The sequence below is a fragment of the Crotalus tigris genome, unplaced genomic scaffold (genome assembly GCF_016545835.1).
Source record: "Crotalus tigris isolate CLP2741 ecotype Arizona unplaced genomic scaffold, ASM1654583v1 scf7180000017639.5415321, whole genome shotgun sequence".
NCBI lineage: Eukaryota > Metazoa > Chordata > Lepidosauria > Squamata > Viperidae > Crotalus > Crotalus tigris.
In genome coordinates this window covers 1,871,549-1,888,231 of record NW_024096532.1, presented here as the reverse complement: position 1 = coordinate 1,888,231, position 16,683 = coordinate 1,871,549, and the positions used below count along the sequence as shown (strand labels likewise).

The 16,683-nt window shown below is 41.9% G+C and overlaps 1 protein-coding gene across 4 annotated transcripts; it reads right to left on the bottom strand.

Annotated features, from left to right (window-relative positions):
- Positions 1-6,713: 6,713 nt before the first annotated feature.
- On the bottom strand, positions 6,714-16,278 carry MYADM (myeloid associated differentiation marker). Of its 4 annotated transcripts, XM_039335096.1 has the most exons (4): positions 15,937-16,275; positions 11,782-11,826; positions 9,386-9,432; positions 6,714-7,674 (listed from the first exon to the last, which is right to left on the bottom strand). In XM_039335096.1, exon 4 carries the CDS (start codon positions 7,661-7,663, stop codon positions 6,758-6,760), a length of 906 nt encoding a protein of 301 aa, XP_039191030.1. In that variant the 5' UTR covers positions 7,664-7,674; positions 9,386-9,432; positions 11,782-11,826; positions 15,937-16,275; the 3' UTR covers positions 6,714-6,757. The 4 variants fall into 4 exon arrangements, with proteins under 4 accessions (XP_039191030.1, XP_039191028.1, XP_039191031.1 ...); XM_039335094.1 differs by lacking the exon at positions 9,386-9,432 and having other exon boundaries at positions 15,937-16,278; XM_039335097.1 differs by lacking the exon at positions 11,782-11,826.
- Positions 16,279-16,683: the final 405 nt, after the last annotated feature.

Here is a 16,683-nt window from a genome sequence, read left to right as displayed (position 1 = left end):
TGAAGCCCTGAAGGCCATTTTTTAAAATGTTCAAATCTGTTCAAATGCCACCAGAACTGAACAGTGTGACTCTTTTGTATTGTTTGTATTATTTACGCTTTCAGTCCCAGACTCCATGAATAGGAAAGAGGACTGATACTTAGTATGAAAGAAGAAGAAGAATCCAAACAGCCAAGCCTTTTAGGTGTTACACAAATTAATCACAAGCTTTGGAGTTTCCAAGCTCTCTTTCTGAAGCAAGGGGACTAGATCAGGGCTTTTCAACCAGTGGTACGGGTACCACCTGTGGTACATTGACACCTGGCAGGTGGTACACGACCATCCTAGAAAAGTGGTAGCGGGGGAGGGGAATGAGCTGAACCAGTGGCAGCACCACACAAGCCTCAGCGAGAGATGGCTGGAGCTGCAGGGCTGTCAGGGCTCAGGAGAAGCGCCAGGATCAGTACTGCTTTCCAGCTGATCGGCGCTTCTTCGGGGCTGTCAGGGCTCAGTGGAAACACCAGGATCAGTACCAGGCTCCAGCTGAAGCTCAGCGCTGATCCTGGTACTTCTGCTAAGCCCTGAAGAAGCACCAATCAGCTGGAATGTTGCAGCATCTCCAGGGTCTTGTGATTTACATTCAGATGCTTGGCAACTGATTCATATTTATGGCAGTCACAGTGTCCCAGGGTCATATGAAGTGACCAAAACCTGCTACAACCACCCAGCAGATGGCGGGAATAAAAACCAAACACCCCCTACCCCACCTCCACTGCCAATCCTCAACAGAAATGCTCACAACAATGGAAACCTCGGACAGGAGGAAGAGCGCCACTGGGCGGGCAGGCAGGTGTCTTGCTCGGCTGTGGCTTGGGGTACACTTTTTTCAGTGCCACTGTAACTTCGAAGAGTCACTAAGCAAACTGTTGTAAGTCAAGGACTACCTGTATTTTATCACTTTTTTCCTTTTTTTCCTTTTTTGACATCTTGCTAGGTGACTGCTGGTACTTGGATGTTGCCATATCCTAAAAGTGGTACAATGGTGAAAAGGTTGAAAAGCCCTGGACTAGAAGACCTCAAAGGATAGATGTTGGGGGGGAAAAAAGTGAGACTGGTAAAATAAGGGAGGACCTTCAGAGGTGCAAAATGGATCTCGACAGGTCCAGAATATTATTACCAAGCATTGCAAATGCTGCAGCAAGTGAGATATCTATATGATACAGGTAATCCTCGACTTACGATCATCTGGTTAGTGACTGAAGTTACAATGGCACTAAAAAAAGTGATTTATGGCCAATTTTCACACTTATGATCTTTGCAGCATTCCCATGATCATGTGATCAAAATTTGGGCGCTTGGCAACTGGTATGTATTCTTGACAATTGCATCCTCCCGGAATCATGGAATCCCTATTTATAACTTTCTCAGCCAGCTTCCAACCAGCAAAGTTAATGGGAGAAGTCAGATTTGCTTAACGACTGCATATTTCACCTAACAACTGCAGTGATTTTCTTAACAACTCTGGCGAAATAGGTAAGGTAAAATGGGGCGCAATTCACTTAGCAACTGCCTTGCTTAGCGACGGAAATTTTAGGCTCAAATGTGATCCTTAATCAAGGACTACCTATAGTCCAGTGGCAGATTCCAACTGTTGCTTTTTGTTTTTTAAACGCCCTGCAGACAAATACGCACATCTGCACACTTCTTCAGTTTAAAGAAGTATTGTGTTTTTGGCTCCATGGTGATGTATATGCACTTTTAACAAAAATGATATAATTTCCTGCCAATAAGTTTCTCCCCTCTAAAGTTCAACTCTTTTCAGAATTAATACTTTGCTTGCCCTGATTGCAACAGTGAAGGGATATCTTTTGCTTCCTCAATTTGCTTTCTTTTAGCAGTTTTGTGCTCCTTCCAGATACATACATATGTGTTCCTCCAGCCACCCACTCTAGTCCAACAAATTTTGTAGCCATACCTGTCAAGTAAGAGTTATAGCTCATAAAGCTCAAATATATTCACATTTTTGTGGAAGTGCACAGCAGCTATAACCATCCCAAAGAATCATTATCACAGCTGTTGGGGGAAGGGGAGAATACTGAAGGAAAGTAGAAAGGCAAATTTGAGAGTATGTCATGTGCCTCACCAACTAAATGTGACAGGAATTTAATAATTCTTATCCAAATTGGACTACCAGATCTTGCCTGCAAAACCACAGAATACCACTAGGGGGCAGTATTGATAGGTCTCTTTGCTGCCATCAGAAGGTCATCCAGAATTTTGCAGCTCAGATCTGCTAGTCCTAATTTTAAAAAAGTGGGAGGGGTCAGCAGGGGAGAGATCCCTTATGACTCCAGAAGCCTCAAAAATGGCAGAGCATCAGCACCAGATTTATAACGTGCTTGTTAGTGTAGATAAACATGAATCCAGAAGACAATCTGAACCTCCGATGGTGAAGGAAATAGTGTTTCATTAAGCCACGTTTAGAAAATCCATGCCCATAAAAATACTCCCTTCCACATACGGGGCTTTCTGGTCCTTCAAGTTTGTCCTCTTCAAATTTGCCAACCTGGAAATAAACAAAGAACAAAAAGCAAACACTGCTATTCCACCAGGAACTGATCGGTTATCAAAATTTCCCCATACTGCAGAGAATGAAAATTGTTTGCATATACCAGCGATGGCGAACCTTTTAGAGACTGAGTGCCCAAACTGCAACCCAAAACCCATTTATGTATCATCGGTGCCGGATGGGCACGGCCCATTGGGTGGGCGTGGCTATGGTGGTAATGGCAGACTGGGTGGGACTAAAAAGTTCAATCAATCAATTCCAACTTTGCGAGATCTTTTTTTTTTCCCCCCCGCAAGAAGTTGAAATTGATTGATTGATTGAACCTTTTTTTTTTTTTTTTTTGCACACAGCGGCGGAGTCCTAAAGTGAAAAAGTTTTATAAAACCCAGCTGAAGGTCTAGGACTGGGGTGACGGTGTGCGTTCTGAGAGAGCTCTGCGTGCCACCTGTGGCACTCGTGCCATAGGTTCGCCACCACAGGCTTATACTGTACTCCAGTAGTGGAATTCAAATATGTGAACAATCAGTTCTCTATGTGGATGTCACTTCCGGAAGTCCATTCTGGGCCTGTGCAACAAAAAATTAGCTACCGGTTCTGCCAAAGTGGTGCGAACCGGCTGAATCCCACCACTGCAGTACTCCCATCTATAGCCTTACTTCATATACAAAAAAATCTATATAAAAAAGGAACTGCAAAGCTGGCCAGCTACCTTTCCTTCTCCAAGATCTGGAGCTAGAAAAAATGGACAGGCAAGAATTTCTCCAAATTGTTGGCAGTCCCATCGATGGCAAGAACAGAGGGCCAAAACTAGGAGATGTTTTTCTGTTGTGACTCCTTCTGTTGTGACTGCATACCATAGATTTATTTAACAAATAGCTGTAGACCACTGTTTTTCATTTTGGCAACTTTGAGAGCCAGAATTCGGTTCCCAGAATTCTCCAGGCAGCCTAGCTGGGGAATGTTGGGAGCAGAAGCCCATTCATTTAAAAATGTTTGAAAAACACTGGTGTAGAGTGAAGAAGACATCCAATGGAATGAGACTTATCATTATCCAAATAAAAAAGAGTCTTCCAAGAAGCTTTTTCTGTAATGCCTTGGGAACTATAACAGAATAAGAATTGAAAGGGATCTTGGAGATGTTCTAGTCCAACTTTCTACTCAAGCAGGAAACCCTGTATCATTTCAGACAAATGGTGTCCAATGTCTTCTTAAAAACCTCCAGAACTGGAATACCCACAACATCTGGAGGCAAGTCGTTCCATTGATTAATTGTTCGGTTAGGAAATTATTCTTTAGTTCTAGATTGCTTCTCTCTTTGATTACTTTCCATCTGATTGCTTCTTGTCCTGCCTTCAGATGCTCTGGAGAATAGCTTGACTCCCTTTTCTTTGTGGCAGCCCCTGAGCTATTGGAACACTGATATCATGTCACCCCTAGTCCTTTCATTAAACTAGACATATCCAATTCCTGCAACTATTAACCTACAGTCCTGTTTATGTGCTCCTGTTTTAAGATGATTATGAATATTTTTATTATATTATTATTGATGTTTTATTTTTGGTAAATCATCTAGCTGCATAGTGTTCTAAGAATCTAACAAATAAATATATAAATGGGCTGGCTATAAATTCTGTAAGTTCGGTATTTCAAAAATAAATTGAAAAGTTAGAGAAAGAGATGAAAAGACTACTTTTACTGAAGTTTTAAACAGTTAAGCCAAAAATAAATCAGCTCCGCTCTCTAATAACAATCCAATATTGGAGGATCATAGAAGCCTGCAGCTGCTATCAAAATGGTGTAAAAGTCCATTTGTTGAAGTGCCCTTAAGTCAGAAAAAAGCCTATTATTCCTGTAGCTATTCAGCTTCTTGGTTTCCAAATGCACTATTTTTTTCTTCAGAAATGATAGAAATAGGATTGCCACACTCCATTGTAACATTGCTTCTTTATTTTGTACACATAGATTCATTTGCATGTTTCAAAAAAAATACTCAATAAAAACATTGTAGATGAAGTTGCATGTAACTGAGACAAGAAGGAAGCTTACATTTCTGCCTATACTGCATGACATTACAAGTATTTTTATTTTTAAAAGGCAAAATAGAATGGTAAATGCAGTAGAAATACATACAAATAATTTCTCTTGCTGACCTAATGGGAAAGGACTGATGTGTTTTGAAATACAAAATTGGAAAGCAATATTATCTAATACCAAGTACTTGGAATATTTAAAAAAATATTGGATTAGTAACCATAAAGAAGCCAAAAGTTATGTATTTAATACTTTGCAAAGCTTGTATTTTTCTACTATGTTCTTTTTATTTAAAAAACAGAGGATGTCTTACACTTTAAAAAAATATCAAAACGTAATGAAAAACATTTATACCATTTTTCTGTAAAAGAATCTATTAAGTTAAGAAACTTACAGGCAAACATGTTTAACTCTTACTTAAATGCTGCTCCACTACTGTTTTATCTTTCAGCCTGGTGTAATCACAAATAAGTGGCTTTCCATTTCCCCAAATCAAAGCGTGTTCCTTGTAATCTCCTCAACTTTTTGTTAACTTTTGAAAGCAAAAACAAACAAACCTCTGCCTTTTTTAGAGTAAAGTTACTGCAAGCCTCAACAGCTCCTGCATAAGTCATTTTGCAGGACATGGGTGGATTTCTATTACAGATTTACAATTAATTCCTCCCCAGCAACCATGGAGAATAAACCCAAAATAGTGGTGCAAAGCTAGCCACCCCTCCAGCCCTACTTCAGTACAGTCCCCATTCATCCCAATGGAAAATGCAAGCAGCCAATGGCTCTACTGTAAACATCTATCTTTCCCCCCCAAAATTATATATTCATAATGAAAAACAGCAAGTATATTGGTAAGGGCAAAGAGTTCCGTCATCTTTGCAAGACGACAGAAAGAGGAGGAACCCAATATTTTTAAGGCACTAAAATGGAGGAATATATATATTTTTAAGGCCAAATAAAATATGTACATCAAGGCTCTGAATTCTTCTTTTCGGCTAGCAAAGTTCCTATTTTTGCTGCATACTTTTCCTCTGAATCTGACTGATGGTGGCTGTTGGCATGCATTTCTGAAGTTAGTAGTCTGGATACAGTGTGTAGCCAAGGTGGCAAAGGCAGAGAATGGGGAACCCTAACTGCAAGCTAAGCAATTTAAGGAAAATGCTAGGAAGTGGATTCTTGCAAGAATACAGGTAGTCTTCGATTTACGACCACAATTGAGCCCAACATTTCTGTTGCTAAATGAGACATTTGTTAAGTGAGCTTTGCCCCATTTTACGACTTTTCTTGCCAGAGTTGTTAAGTTAGTGACACGGTTGTTGAGTGAATCTGGCTTCCCCATTGACTATGCTTGTCAGAAAGTCTCAAAAGGGGATCACATGAGGCCAGGACACTGCAACCATCATGAATGTGAGTCAGTTGCCAAGCACCTGAATTTTGATCACATGATCATGGGGATGCTATAGTGCAGGGGTTCTCAAAGCAAAGCTGGCTGAGGAATTCTGGGAGTTGAAGTCCACAAGTCTTAAAGTTGCCAAGGTTGAGAACCCCTGCAGTGGTTGTTAAAGTGTAAAATATGGTCATAAGTCACTTTTTCCAGGGCTGTTGTAACTTTGAATGGTCACTAAATGAATTGCTGTGAGGACTACCTGTATCCTGGAGTGTAACAAATGAGCGTCACAGCATTCTCCCCAACAAGGATACTGCAGCCCCCCCCCCCCTCGACTTTTTTTCCCTTGACTGGCACCTGCAATTCCAACCACCATCACCACCATTAATAACCCTGAAGCTCCTGACAAACTATACTGGTGAAGATACACGCATGGGAATAGCCAAAGAGGATTAGGCAGAAATCTTTGTGAGCCATCCCAAGCTCTGCATACAACAAATGATCATTTGGCTATTATGTGCAATAGACCTGGGATGGAGAGAGGAAAAGAACTATTATGTAGCAAGCACAGAGCATGAATCCAGACTGAGAGCAAGGTAACTGAGAAGGCTGGAGAGAAAGAGTACAGGAGAGAAAGAAAATGAATTAGATCAGGATTGCAGGCAGAGGAGAGAGACAGAAGAAAGGAACAAATAAAAGCAAAAGAGAGAAAAGCATGATCCCTTCCTCTCTTTCCCCTTTCTTCTTCCCTTCTTTTGAGCACTGCTGCCTTGATTCGCCTTACTGCCAGCCACTGTCTACCCCTGGATAAATATCAGCCGTGTAGAATACACCAGGTCACCAAGGTACACCAGCAGATTGACAGCGGTTAGAACAGCTATAGTAAGATTCTTGTCCCAGTCACAGAGGTTGGGACTTCTACAGTATGAGGGTCGAGATGGCTGTCCCCCATGTTTTCTGTCAAACTTGTAGATAGGCCAAATAATTGTGGCGGTGGCATACATGAGCACAGCCAATAAAGTGTAGCCACTGAGGAATTTGTTGAATGGACATGGCAACCAGCCAGTGCATTCACCAATGCAGAGGATAATCACCACAAGGGATAGGATGAAACAGATGCAATAGACCGCCATGCACCACTTAGGAGCTTCTGGGTGGTCATAAAGAGGTGGTTCACTTATGAAGACAAAGATGATGCAGGCAATGAACGTCTCCACCACCTTCAGCAATCCTGGGACTGTTGCCATGTAGCCGGTCACTTCTCCTGGCTTAGCTCTGGTTATGCTGACCTCGGTGAGGTAAGCTATACAGGCTAGGCAAGAAAACACAGTGGCAGAAATGCGGTATCCCCGTTCATCATTAGAAAAATTCTGATGCCAAATGAAGAGCATCGGGTAGATGATGGAAGCAGAGAGACACATCAGAGTAGCATACATGGCGAAAGTGATGGGGAAGTTCTTCCAAGAGACCGGCATGCGATGCTGAAGGCCAGCAAACTCGACCACCAAGATGACAATGGTGATGGCAAAGCAGAAGCACCAGGAGAACATGCACCAGTCCCCATTGCGGCCATTCCAGGCGTTCCGGTTGGCCACTAAGCTGAAGGCCACACAGGTGAAAAGGGCTTCCAGGAGGCGAACAATGCCCAGCGTAGAGGTCAGGGCGCTGGTGTTGCCCACCGATTTTGAGCGGGTTACTGGCATTGTGCACAGATCTAAGGAAGAGAAGAAAGACACATAATGCAAAACTTTTATCACATGAAAATATACAATTTAGAATACATTTCCTAAATTTAGGGATAAGGAATATAGAATAGTGGGCAGATGTAAGAGATAACCAAACTTAGCTTGAGGGAGGGGTCAAACGCATCATCAGTCATGAGTCCCTGCGTGCCCACAATAGATCTATATCCAGCCTATCTTGAATGCCTCTCTTATCACCCGCTCATTTCCCTTAACCGCCAGTTGGTCAAATTATTGCAGAGTTTAAGCTTGTAATAAATCTTTATATTCATTTGAACTGCCTGAATCACCTGATTTCCCCAGTGTTTGACAGTAGCCTTCTCCAACCCTGCAGCTTTAAATAAGTTGATTCCCCGTCTTACCATTCCCAACTAGAATTCCATTCTTCCCTAGTAATAATCCAAAATAACTGCAGGACTACAAATTGAGGAAGACTAATTTATGTGCCATTGTCTCCTGAATACAGTAGAAGTGAGAGCAGGGATGGGAGAAATGTATCACTCCAGCTTTCATTGGACATGATCCGACGGCAGTCCCAGTCAGGATGGATTACAGATAGTCCTCAACTTACAACCATAACCGAGCACAGAATTATGGTCATAAATTGTGCTGGTTATTAAGTGGATCAGCATGTGACCCTGCCCAATTTTATAGACCTGTTTTGCAGCGGTCATTAAGGGAATGCCACTGTCCACAATGGCTTTTTTGTTTTTTTTTTGTTTTTTTTGCTGAAACCGGAAGTAACCACCACTTTCTGGCAAAAAAACATCTAAATCCTGGTCGCGTGATCATGGAATGCTGCAAATACAACCCACATGCGATCATGTGATGGGTGGAGGCCATCAGAACTTTGAATCTGGATCATAAGTAGCCCCGGGGAGGTACATTGTAACTTTGAATGGTTGCTAAGTGAACAGTCATACGTTGAGGCCTATCTACATATGAAATCTAGTCCAGTGTCTGGAGAATTAAAGAATCACAGGGCTGGAAGGCACCTTGGAGCTATTTTAATTGAACACCCTGCCCACAGCCGACCTTATTACATCCCAGACAAATGGCTGTCCAATTTTTTCTTGAAGACCTTTAATAATGGACCACCCATAATTCCAGGAAGCAGGCTGTCCTATTGATTAATTATTCTCACTGACAGGAAATTTCTCCTTAATTCCAGATTGGATCTCTCTTTAATGAGCTTCCACTCACTGCTTCTTGTCCAGCCCTCGGGTGGTTTGGTGAATAAGTCAACCCCCTCCATCATGAGATTGTCCGTTAAATTTCAGAAGACAGCTATCATGTTACCCCCTAAACCAGGGGTAGGCAACCTTGGCTCTTTTATGATTCGTGGACTTCAACTCCCAGAATTCCTGAGCCAGTATGGCTCAGCTTGGAAACTTCTCCCTTTCCCCTCAGCATGGCTGGCTCAGGAATTCTGGGAGTTGAAGTCCACGAGTCATAAAAGAGCCAAGGTTGCTCTTGCATCCCTGCCCTACCCCTTCTCTTTCTTAGGTTATACATGCCTTGTTCCCTTAACCTTTCCTCACACAGTTTAGCCTCCTGAGCAGGGGTGGGCAACTCTGGCAACTTTAGGACTTGTGGACTTCAATCCCAGAATTCCTGAGTCAACCACAGGTCATAAAATTCCCATACTAGCCCACCCCTGCTCCAGAGACTCAGAAAGCTCACCAGCCAGATGCCTATGTCCTGTGATAGCAACTGTTGGACATCAAAATCTACAAAGGAAAAAGAGGATAGTTCAACTAAACATAGACAATTTAATTTTATCCGTCTATTCTGAAGTTTATAATTCATTTATGTTATTTATGTATGCTATTCCTATGGGGGTTGGATTTATAACTAGAATTCTCCAGATAATATATAGTTCTTATCTTGATTTGCAGTACTTTTTTTTTCAGATTTGCTAGCTCACTAAATGCAAGTAAAGATTCTCAAGAGCAAAATTCTCAATAGGAGATAGAATCTAGAATTGACCCAACATTTTACTGAGGTAATTAAAGAGTTACACTTACAAAAATTGTAACTTGTAACTCCTTTGATAAACTTCAGTTAACTTAAACATTACCCCAGCCTGGCAGATGACCCTTGGGCTAAAATTGATTAAGTTCACCTCTCTGGCTCCAGTAGAGAAATGGAATTTCCTCAAGATAAATCTTTTCTGTCAAATGCTCCACTTTGATGCCAGACAATTGCATGTCATAAAAAGGATCTGCACATCTAAGATCACCCACCACAAAGGGATCCTCTCTGGATCTCACATACCCACAGGGCAAGGGCATCTCATTTTATATATTTAATAGGCTTCACATCAACTTCACAGCAGAACCCCTTGTCACTATATGTCCTATCATTCTCAGTTGGCCTAGAGCGGCTGAATCTTCCTTTTGCTGTCTGGCTCTTGGAAGAAAACCTGCCTCTATTTCAAACCATTGCCCTGCATTTTTCACTGGATAACCCAGTTTGGAATCAGATCAAGAAAAGTCTTCTAATGGGCTTAAAATAGGTACAAACTAGTAACAACGTACAAAATAAAGCTGTTTCCGTTTGTAAATGGAGATAAATCTTCCCGGCTTACACAGCATATATTATGAGTTGGCTATAAATAATGGAAGCTGAAGTCGAAAAGACGCAGAGGTTGGAGAAAGCTGAGTGGTATATTGCCCACCCAAAGCTGATATAGCACCTTCCTATTAGGTCTGTGGCAAAATAAGACGCAATTGGGAAATGGACAAGAATTTCCGGTGATAGTTACCCCAATTTGTCTGTGTCTCACAATTACATTACACACAATGGGAATTGCTATTTTTCAAGCGAAAATTGAGAAACATTTACTTCCTGCAGAAGTTGAAATGCACGGACAGCAACAAGGGCTGAGAAAGGGTGGAGACTTGCACAAGGGAGGGGTAGGAGAAAAACTGTGTTATCCATGTAAGGGCAGGAGAAAATCCCCCTTTGTCCAATGTTGGACATTTGGTTTTAATCAAGCTCTGCTTCTGAGCTGAGGGTGGGGGGGGGAGGAGAGGAGAGAGAGGGAGGAATCCCAGGCTTTAAGCCAGCTTCACTGTCTCCTTTCTGAGTCACCTCCCAAAAAATGCAGCCCACCCTTCCTTTTCCCTCCTGCAAATCCCGAAGCAAGGATTTCCTTTCCTGTCAGCTCCAAAGTGAGAAATGTTTCCAAGCAGTTCCTTTCAGTAGGCTGCAAGTGATAGGTAGGGTAGCCTTGTCCTCTCTGTGTATGGCAAGAAGAAAAGGAGAGCAAGAGCAGAAAAGGAGGGGGGGAGAGGGAGAGGGGGAGAGAGAGAGAGAGAGAGAGAGAGAGAGAGAGAGAGAGAGAGAGAGATGTTTGAAAGTAAATTGTAAAATGGCTTTTAATTGCCTGTTAGCACTCACTATATGGAAACTGTGTAACTGTAGAGGATATTTTGCAAGAGGCCGGAAGATTGTCCTATCCTACCCAGGCACACACAGCCATGCTGCTTCCCTGGGGACTACAGGGGGACACGGATGACAGAACAGCAGATTTTACAAAGCCAGACTAACCTACAAGCTGCTGTTTTGCACACAGTCAACTCAAGAGGAAGAAACTGTTAGGCAATGTCGTTTTTTTTTCAGGTGACAGAAAAACAAATTGCCTGAATGAATCCTGCTATCTTTTCCTTATCTTTGCACTAAGAAAATGAGGGTAGGATTTATCAATGTTCTTCAACAGGCTGCTTCTAACTATACAAAGAGCTTTCTTGATAACTTCAGACTTGTAACCTTTGATCTGCAGCCTGCAATGGAGCCGTCTAGAATAAATAGACTGTTTTCAATTTGACGCTACTGTGCATTTGAGTTGATTCATAACCTTAACATTTTTTTACAAGCACACTCTCTAACCAATACCAAAGGTAAAATTATATATACATCTCTCTCCATTCCTCTCCTGTAAGATGCATTTAAATTACTGTTTGTATCCCACCCTTCTTTTGCTGGTGTATGATTGTAATAAAGGTTCGATTTAATGCTGAAGGTAGAACAAGAACAAAATTCTACATGAAATTTTACTGCATTCATTCTCTCACCTTGCAAAATACATTCAAAGATGTACATACACTTGATGAAGGAACCTGCAAAAGTCAAGTTCATCAGTGACTTTAAGGCTGCCTCGGAACATCATAACAGGAGCAGAATGTAAAGGAAAATATAACTGCTATCTGAACAATAATGGATAAACAACTAATCAAGGGACATCCTCATGGACAGAGAGAAAAAGAGAGATTGAAATTTGCATTTACTAGTAGTAATGCTGACAGTTATTGAGAAAATATTCAGCCACCGTGCACTGGTGCAAAAAGCCTTGAGCGAAGAAGAGAGGGCAACGCCCAGGGTGTAGGAATACTTCTTACACACTGCAGGATACAATTGAAGCGTTGTTTCAAGTACAGAAAACTCTTGAGAGGCAGAATCTTAGAGGAGGTGGTTCCTATTTCCTGTTCCCTAAACCCCCCCCCCCCAGAATTGTGTCCACAGAAGCAGAAGAAATGGAAAAGAGCAGAACTCACTGGATAAAATGAGAGTTGAAAAGTAACACTGGGTGATGAGTAGAAGTGATTCAGAATATAGGTAATCCTCGACTTGCAACCATAATTGAGCCCAGAGTTACAGTAGTAATTTGTGTCATTCATTAGTGACCATACCCAATTACTATCTTTTTTGCATGGTCATTAAGCAGCAGTTATTAAGCAAATGGAAAAGCCATCAAACCCATTATACCCAGTGGGGTTTTTGTTGTTGTTGTTGGAAATCAGAAATAAATGCTGGTTTCCAGCAAAAAAAAAAAAAAACTAACTAAAAGGCCAAAAATTGCAGAACACTGCAGACAGACATGGATGCTATCAAAATGTGATCAATTGATCACAGGGTGGGGGTGGAAGATGCTTGGTAGTAATTTCTTGGCTTGTAATCTGGGGAGATCTGTCTTAACTTGGAATGGTCGCCAAGTGACCAATCTTAAATTGTGGACTTCCTGTATCTAAAAGCTCTATCCTTGCATCTCTCTAGATCAGTGTTTCTCAAAATTATCAACATTAAGAGGTATGATATGATGGCTGGGAAATTTTGGGAGTTAAGTTCACACATCTTAAAATTCCTAAGATTGTGATACCAAGGGGTCACTCCTTTCTTTTACGTGAACTGTTGCTTTGTAGATTAAACTACAGAATATATTTTATAAATTAAACAGATTAAACAGATTTCAGTTGCAATAGCCAAGAAATAGCTGTTATTATTATTTACTGTCAAAGCCCAAGGGATTTCTTATCTATCCTTAAAGAAACATGATTTCCCGTTTCCAAAGCATGGCATTAGATTTTTAAAGGTTATTTTTCTGTACATATGACTGTATGAAGAGAATTAATGTTTTGGAAAATCTGTTGAAAAATCTATTAGTTTTGCCCCATGGAATGGAATGTTGCTGGTGCATGTTTGCGTCCTCAACTTAAGACCACAACTGAGACCCAAAATTTCAACTGCTAGACAAGGCAGAGAATCACACCTGGTTTTACTTTTTTGGCCACAATTGTTAAACTAATCACTTTGCATGTCAGAAACCAGCTGGCACAGTCACAAATGGCGATGACACGACTTTGAGATGCTGCAATCATTGAAAATACATGCCAGTGCCCAAGCACCCCAATTTTGATCATGTGACTGTGGGAATGCTGCAGCATTGTATAGCAATGTTGTAAGTGCAAGAACTAGTTATCACTCTCTTTTTTAATGTCGTGGTAATTTTGAATGGTTGCTGAACAAATGGTTGTCAGTCAAGGACTACCTGCAGTGGTTAAGGCACCTGGCTAGAAACCAGGAGAGTGTGAGTTTTAGTTCCTCCCTTAGGAATGAAAGTTCACTAATTGACTTTGAGCCAATTACTCTCTCTCAGCCCAGCCTACCTCAAAAGGTTGTTGTTACGGAGAAAATTGGAGGGGGAAGGAGTATCACATACATTCGCCATCTGGAGTTATTTATAAAAATAATAAAGCTGGGATTTTTTTAAAAAAAATATTTTAAAAAAGCATCATCATGCTCTAGTAGTGCAAGGTTTTTCAAACTTTTTTCTTCCCAATCCAAGATTCCGTAATAACTTGATGGAGCTCCAGAAGAAATTAAGAGGACAAAAAGTTCACTCACTCAATCACAGTCTATTTTCTATCACAAAAGCTTTGTCTCTTGATTGAAGGATTCCAGGAAAAAAAAAATCTTAACAAACAGGTTCCACAGCCTGGAAATCTTTGAAATTTTCTGCCTTAGTGGATAACAGAAAGACTACCAAACTGGGCTGCAAAACTCTGAAAGACCAATAGATGGCAGCAAAGAAATCTAAAAAATGTAACTGTTGGCTGCCATCTAATGGTTTTGTTTGGATTTTTTGCAGCCTAGATCTAATAGTCTTAGTCCAATAGTTATGTAGTAATCATATTGCAATACCAACTAGGGAAGTGGGGATGAATTAAAAAAGAAACAATGCTTATCAGCCGAAAGTGTTACTATATTATAAACAACTAACAACAGCATAGAGCAGGGAGGAGAAATCTTTACAGTACAGATTTCTGTTTTCTGGAGTTTTGTCATAATGCTACCAAAAATAGGCTAAGGGTAACTAAGGCAAAAATATGCATTCTGCAAAAATAAGATTTTTTTTAAAAATACACATAATGGTTCCTACTATCAAGCATCTTGTGAACTGGGAGCATTCACAATGAAGTACATGACATAAACTTATGGATGTCAATCATGTCACACATAGATACATCCCCTTAGTAAAATACCTCTCTTCTCCTTACAGAAAAATGTATTCAACAACACAGCAATACACATTTTGTTATTCCATAGTGTCCCATCTACTGTACAATTATCCTCTGCTCTCATTAAATACTGCCCAGATTGTGCTTTGAATTGTAACATGCACAACACTCAAGACACACTTAGATGAAGCTTCAGTCTTGATGTGGGCCACACCTAGGATCCATTACAACATCCTTGCCTCACCAGACTAGCTTTAGGAAATATTGATCTTTTGTCCTGAGAAAATATTGCAGTACAGTATTAATAGAGAGACAGACACATCTCCCTTAATTAAAACGTTTGTGGTACCAAAAGAGCTGCATTCTTGGGGGAGGGGGGAAATGGGACCCTTAACTCTATTCAGACAAAGGTTTTTTTAAGGGCACCCATTATTTTCATCTACTGGCCAACCACAAGGTTGCACATTTTTTTCCTGTTATTCTTTGACAGTTATTTCAAATTATACTGCCTTTAAATCTGAAGGATCTATTTAGTTAATGCATTGAAGAAAAGTTTTCACAGATTTTGTTTGTAAACCTGTAAATTATGTAATAAAGCTGTGGATGGCACCATTTGAGCTAGGTTCATTTCAAAATCTCTTCAGAATTTCCTTATGGAGAAATCAGGCCTGGACTATCTTGAAATCTTTGCTCCCCCCCCCCTTTTTTTTTTTTTTTTATAAACCAGGGGTATCCAGCCTTGGCAACTTTCAAGACTTGTGGACTTCAACTCCCAGAATTCCCCTGGGATTAAAGTTGTCAAGGTTGGACACCCCTGCTTATACACTTTGCTGCTCATTTGTTCCATTAAAACAGCCTGTTACACACACTTCCCTGGAACAACACAGACACACCCGATTGCCAAAGCCACACTGGCAATGCATGCGTCTCCCCATTAAAAACAAAAAACAATACCTCCCTGGTTTTGCCTCCTGCTGCAAAATTAAATCAAGGGGCGGGGCCTTTTTTTTTTTCTTTTTGCAAAAGGGAAAAATCCGGAATGGGGCACTCTGATACGGCAACCTCCCCCAACTCCCTCGAAAAGCAGCTCTGCAAAAAGGTCGCGTGTGTGCGTGGGGGGGCAGCTCAACAAATGCACCTCATTTCCTCATAAACACTCAGCAATCCCCCCTCCCATTTCTAGCCTAAATATTCTCCCCCGGCCCAATTTGGCTTTAATTCTTTAAATTTCCCCTCAGAAAGCAGGAAACTAAGGCCACACCGAAAGGGTGGCTTTAAACTCTGGACGCCCCTCAGTTGCACACACTGTGTTTTTTTTCTTTCTTTCTCCCCCTCAACTTTTAAGAGCCCCGCCCCGCGGCTGCCTGAACTCCTTCTGAACTCCCCCCGTCCCACCCCAGCCCCGCTGTTCTTCTCCCAGAGCCCCTGTCTTACTTCCAAGGCGGTAGGGCGGGCGGACGGAGAGTCTGCACCGACGGAACCTCCTCGCGCGGGGCGAGGCGAGCTAGCAAAAGATGCTCCTCGTCGGACCGAGAAGACGAGAAGCGCCCGGGTTGGGTGGGTCTAGGCGGGAGGGCAAGTTGGGTGTGGCGCTAAAACGCCGGAGAAGGAGGAGGGGAAGAAGGGTGGGCCGTGGGCGGACGGAGAGGAGAGCTGAGGGGGTCGGCAGGAGCTCTGTTTGTGGCCGTTGCTGCTGGCGACCGGGAGCAATAAGCGTGACGCCAGCGGACCCACCCGAAAAGCAGCTTGGCTGGAGCCGAGCGGTGCCCACGTGTCTTTTGCACGGCGCTCCAGGTTGCCCTCCAGTTCACCGGTTGCTCTGTGTCTCTCGGAGCTGGGAAATCCCAGCTTACCAAATGTGGATGGCTCAGGGAGGGGTCCCCGCTGTTCCCTGGGCTTCATGGCTTTGAACGGGCGGAGAGGGGAGTTCCTGGAATCCATCGCCACATCTTGAAGCAGTGCGTTCGGTTGGCGGGTTGGGAATAGAGTTAGTCCTCGACTTACAACAGTTTATTTAGTGACTGTTCGCAGTTCCAATCGACTTATGAGCTTGAAAAGAATGCTGAAGCTGTTATTTAGTCTGAACTTTTGAATAATATGATTTTTTATAATTACCCTGGATTGCTCATTTCTGTTTGGCCTTGCAAGGGAGCAGAAAGATGATTCTTACAGAGTGGTGAT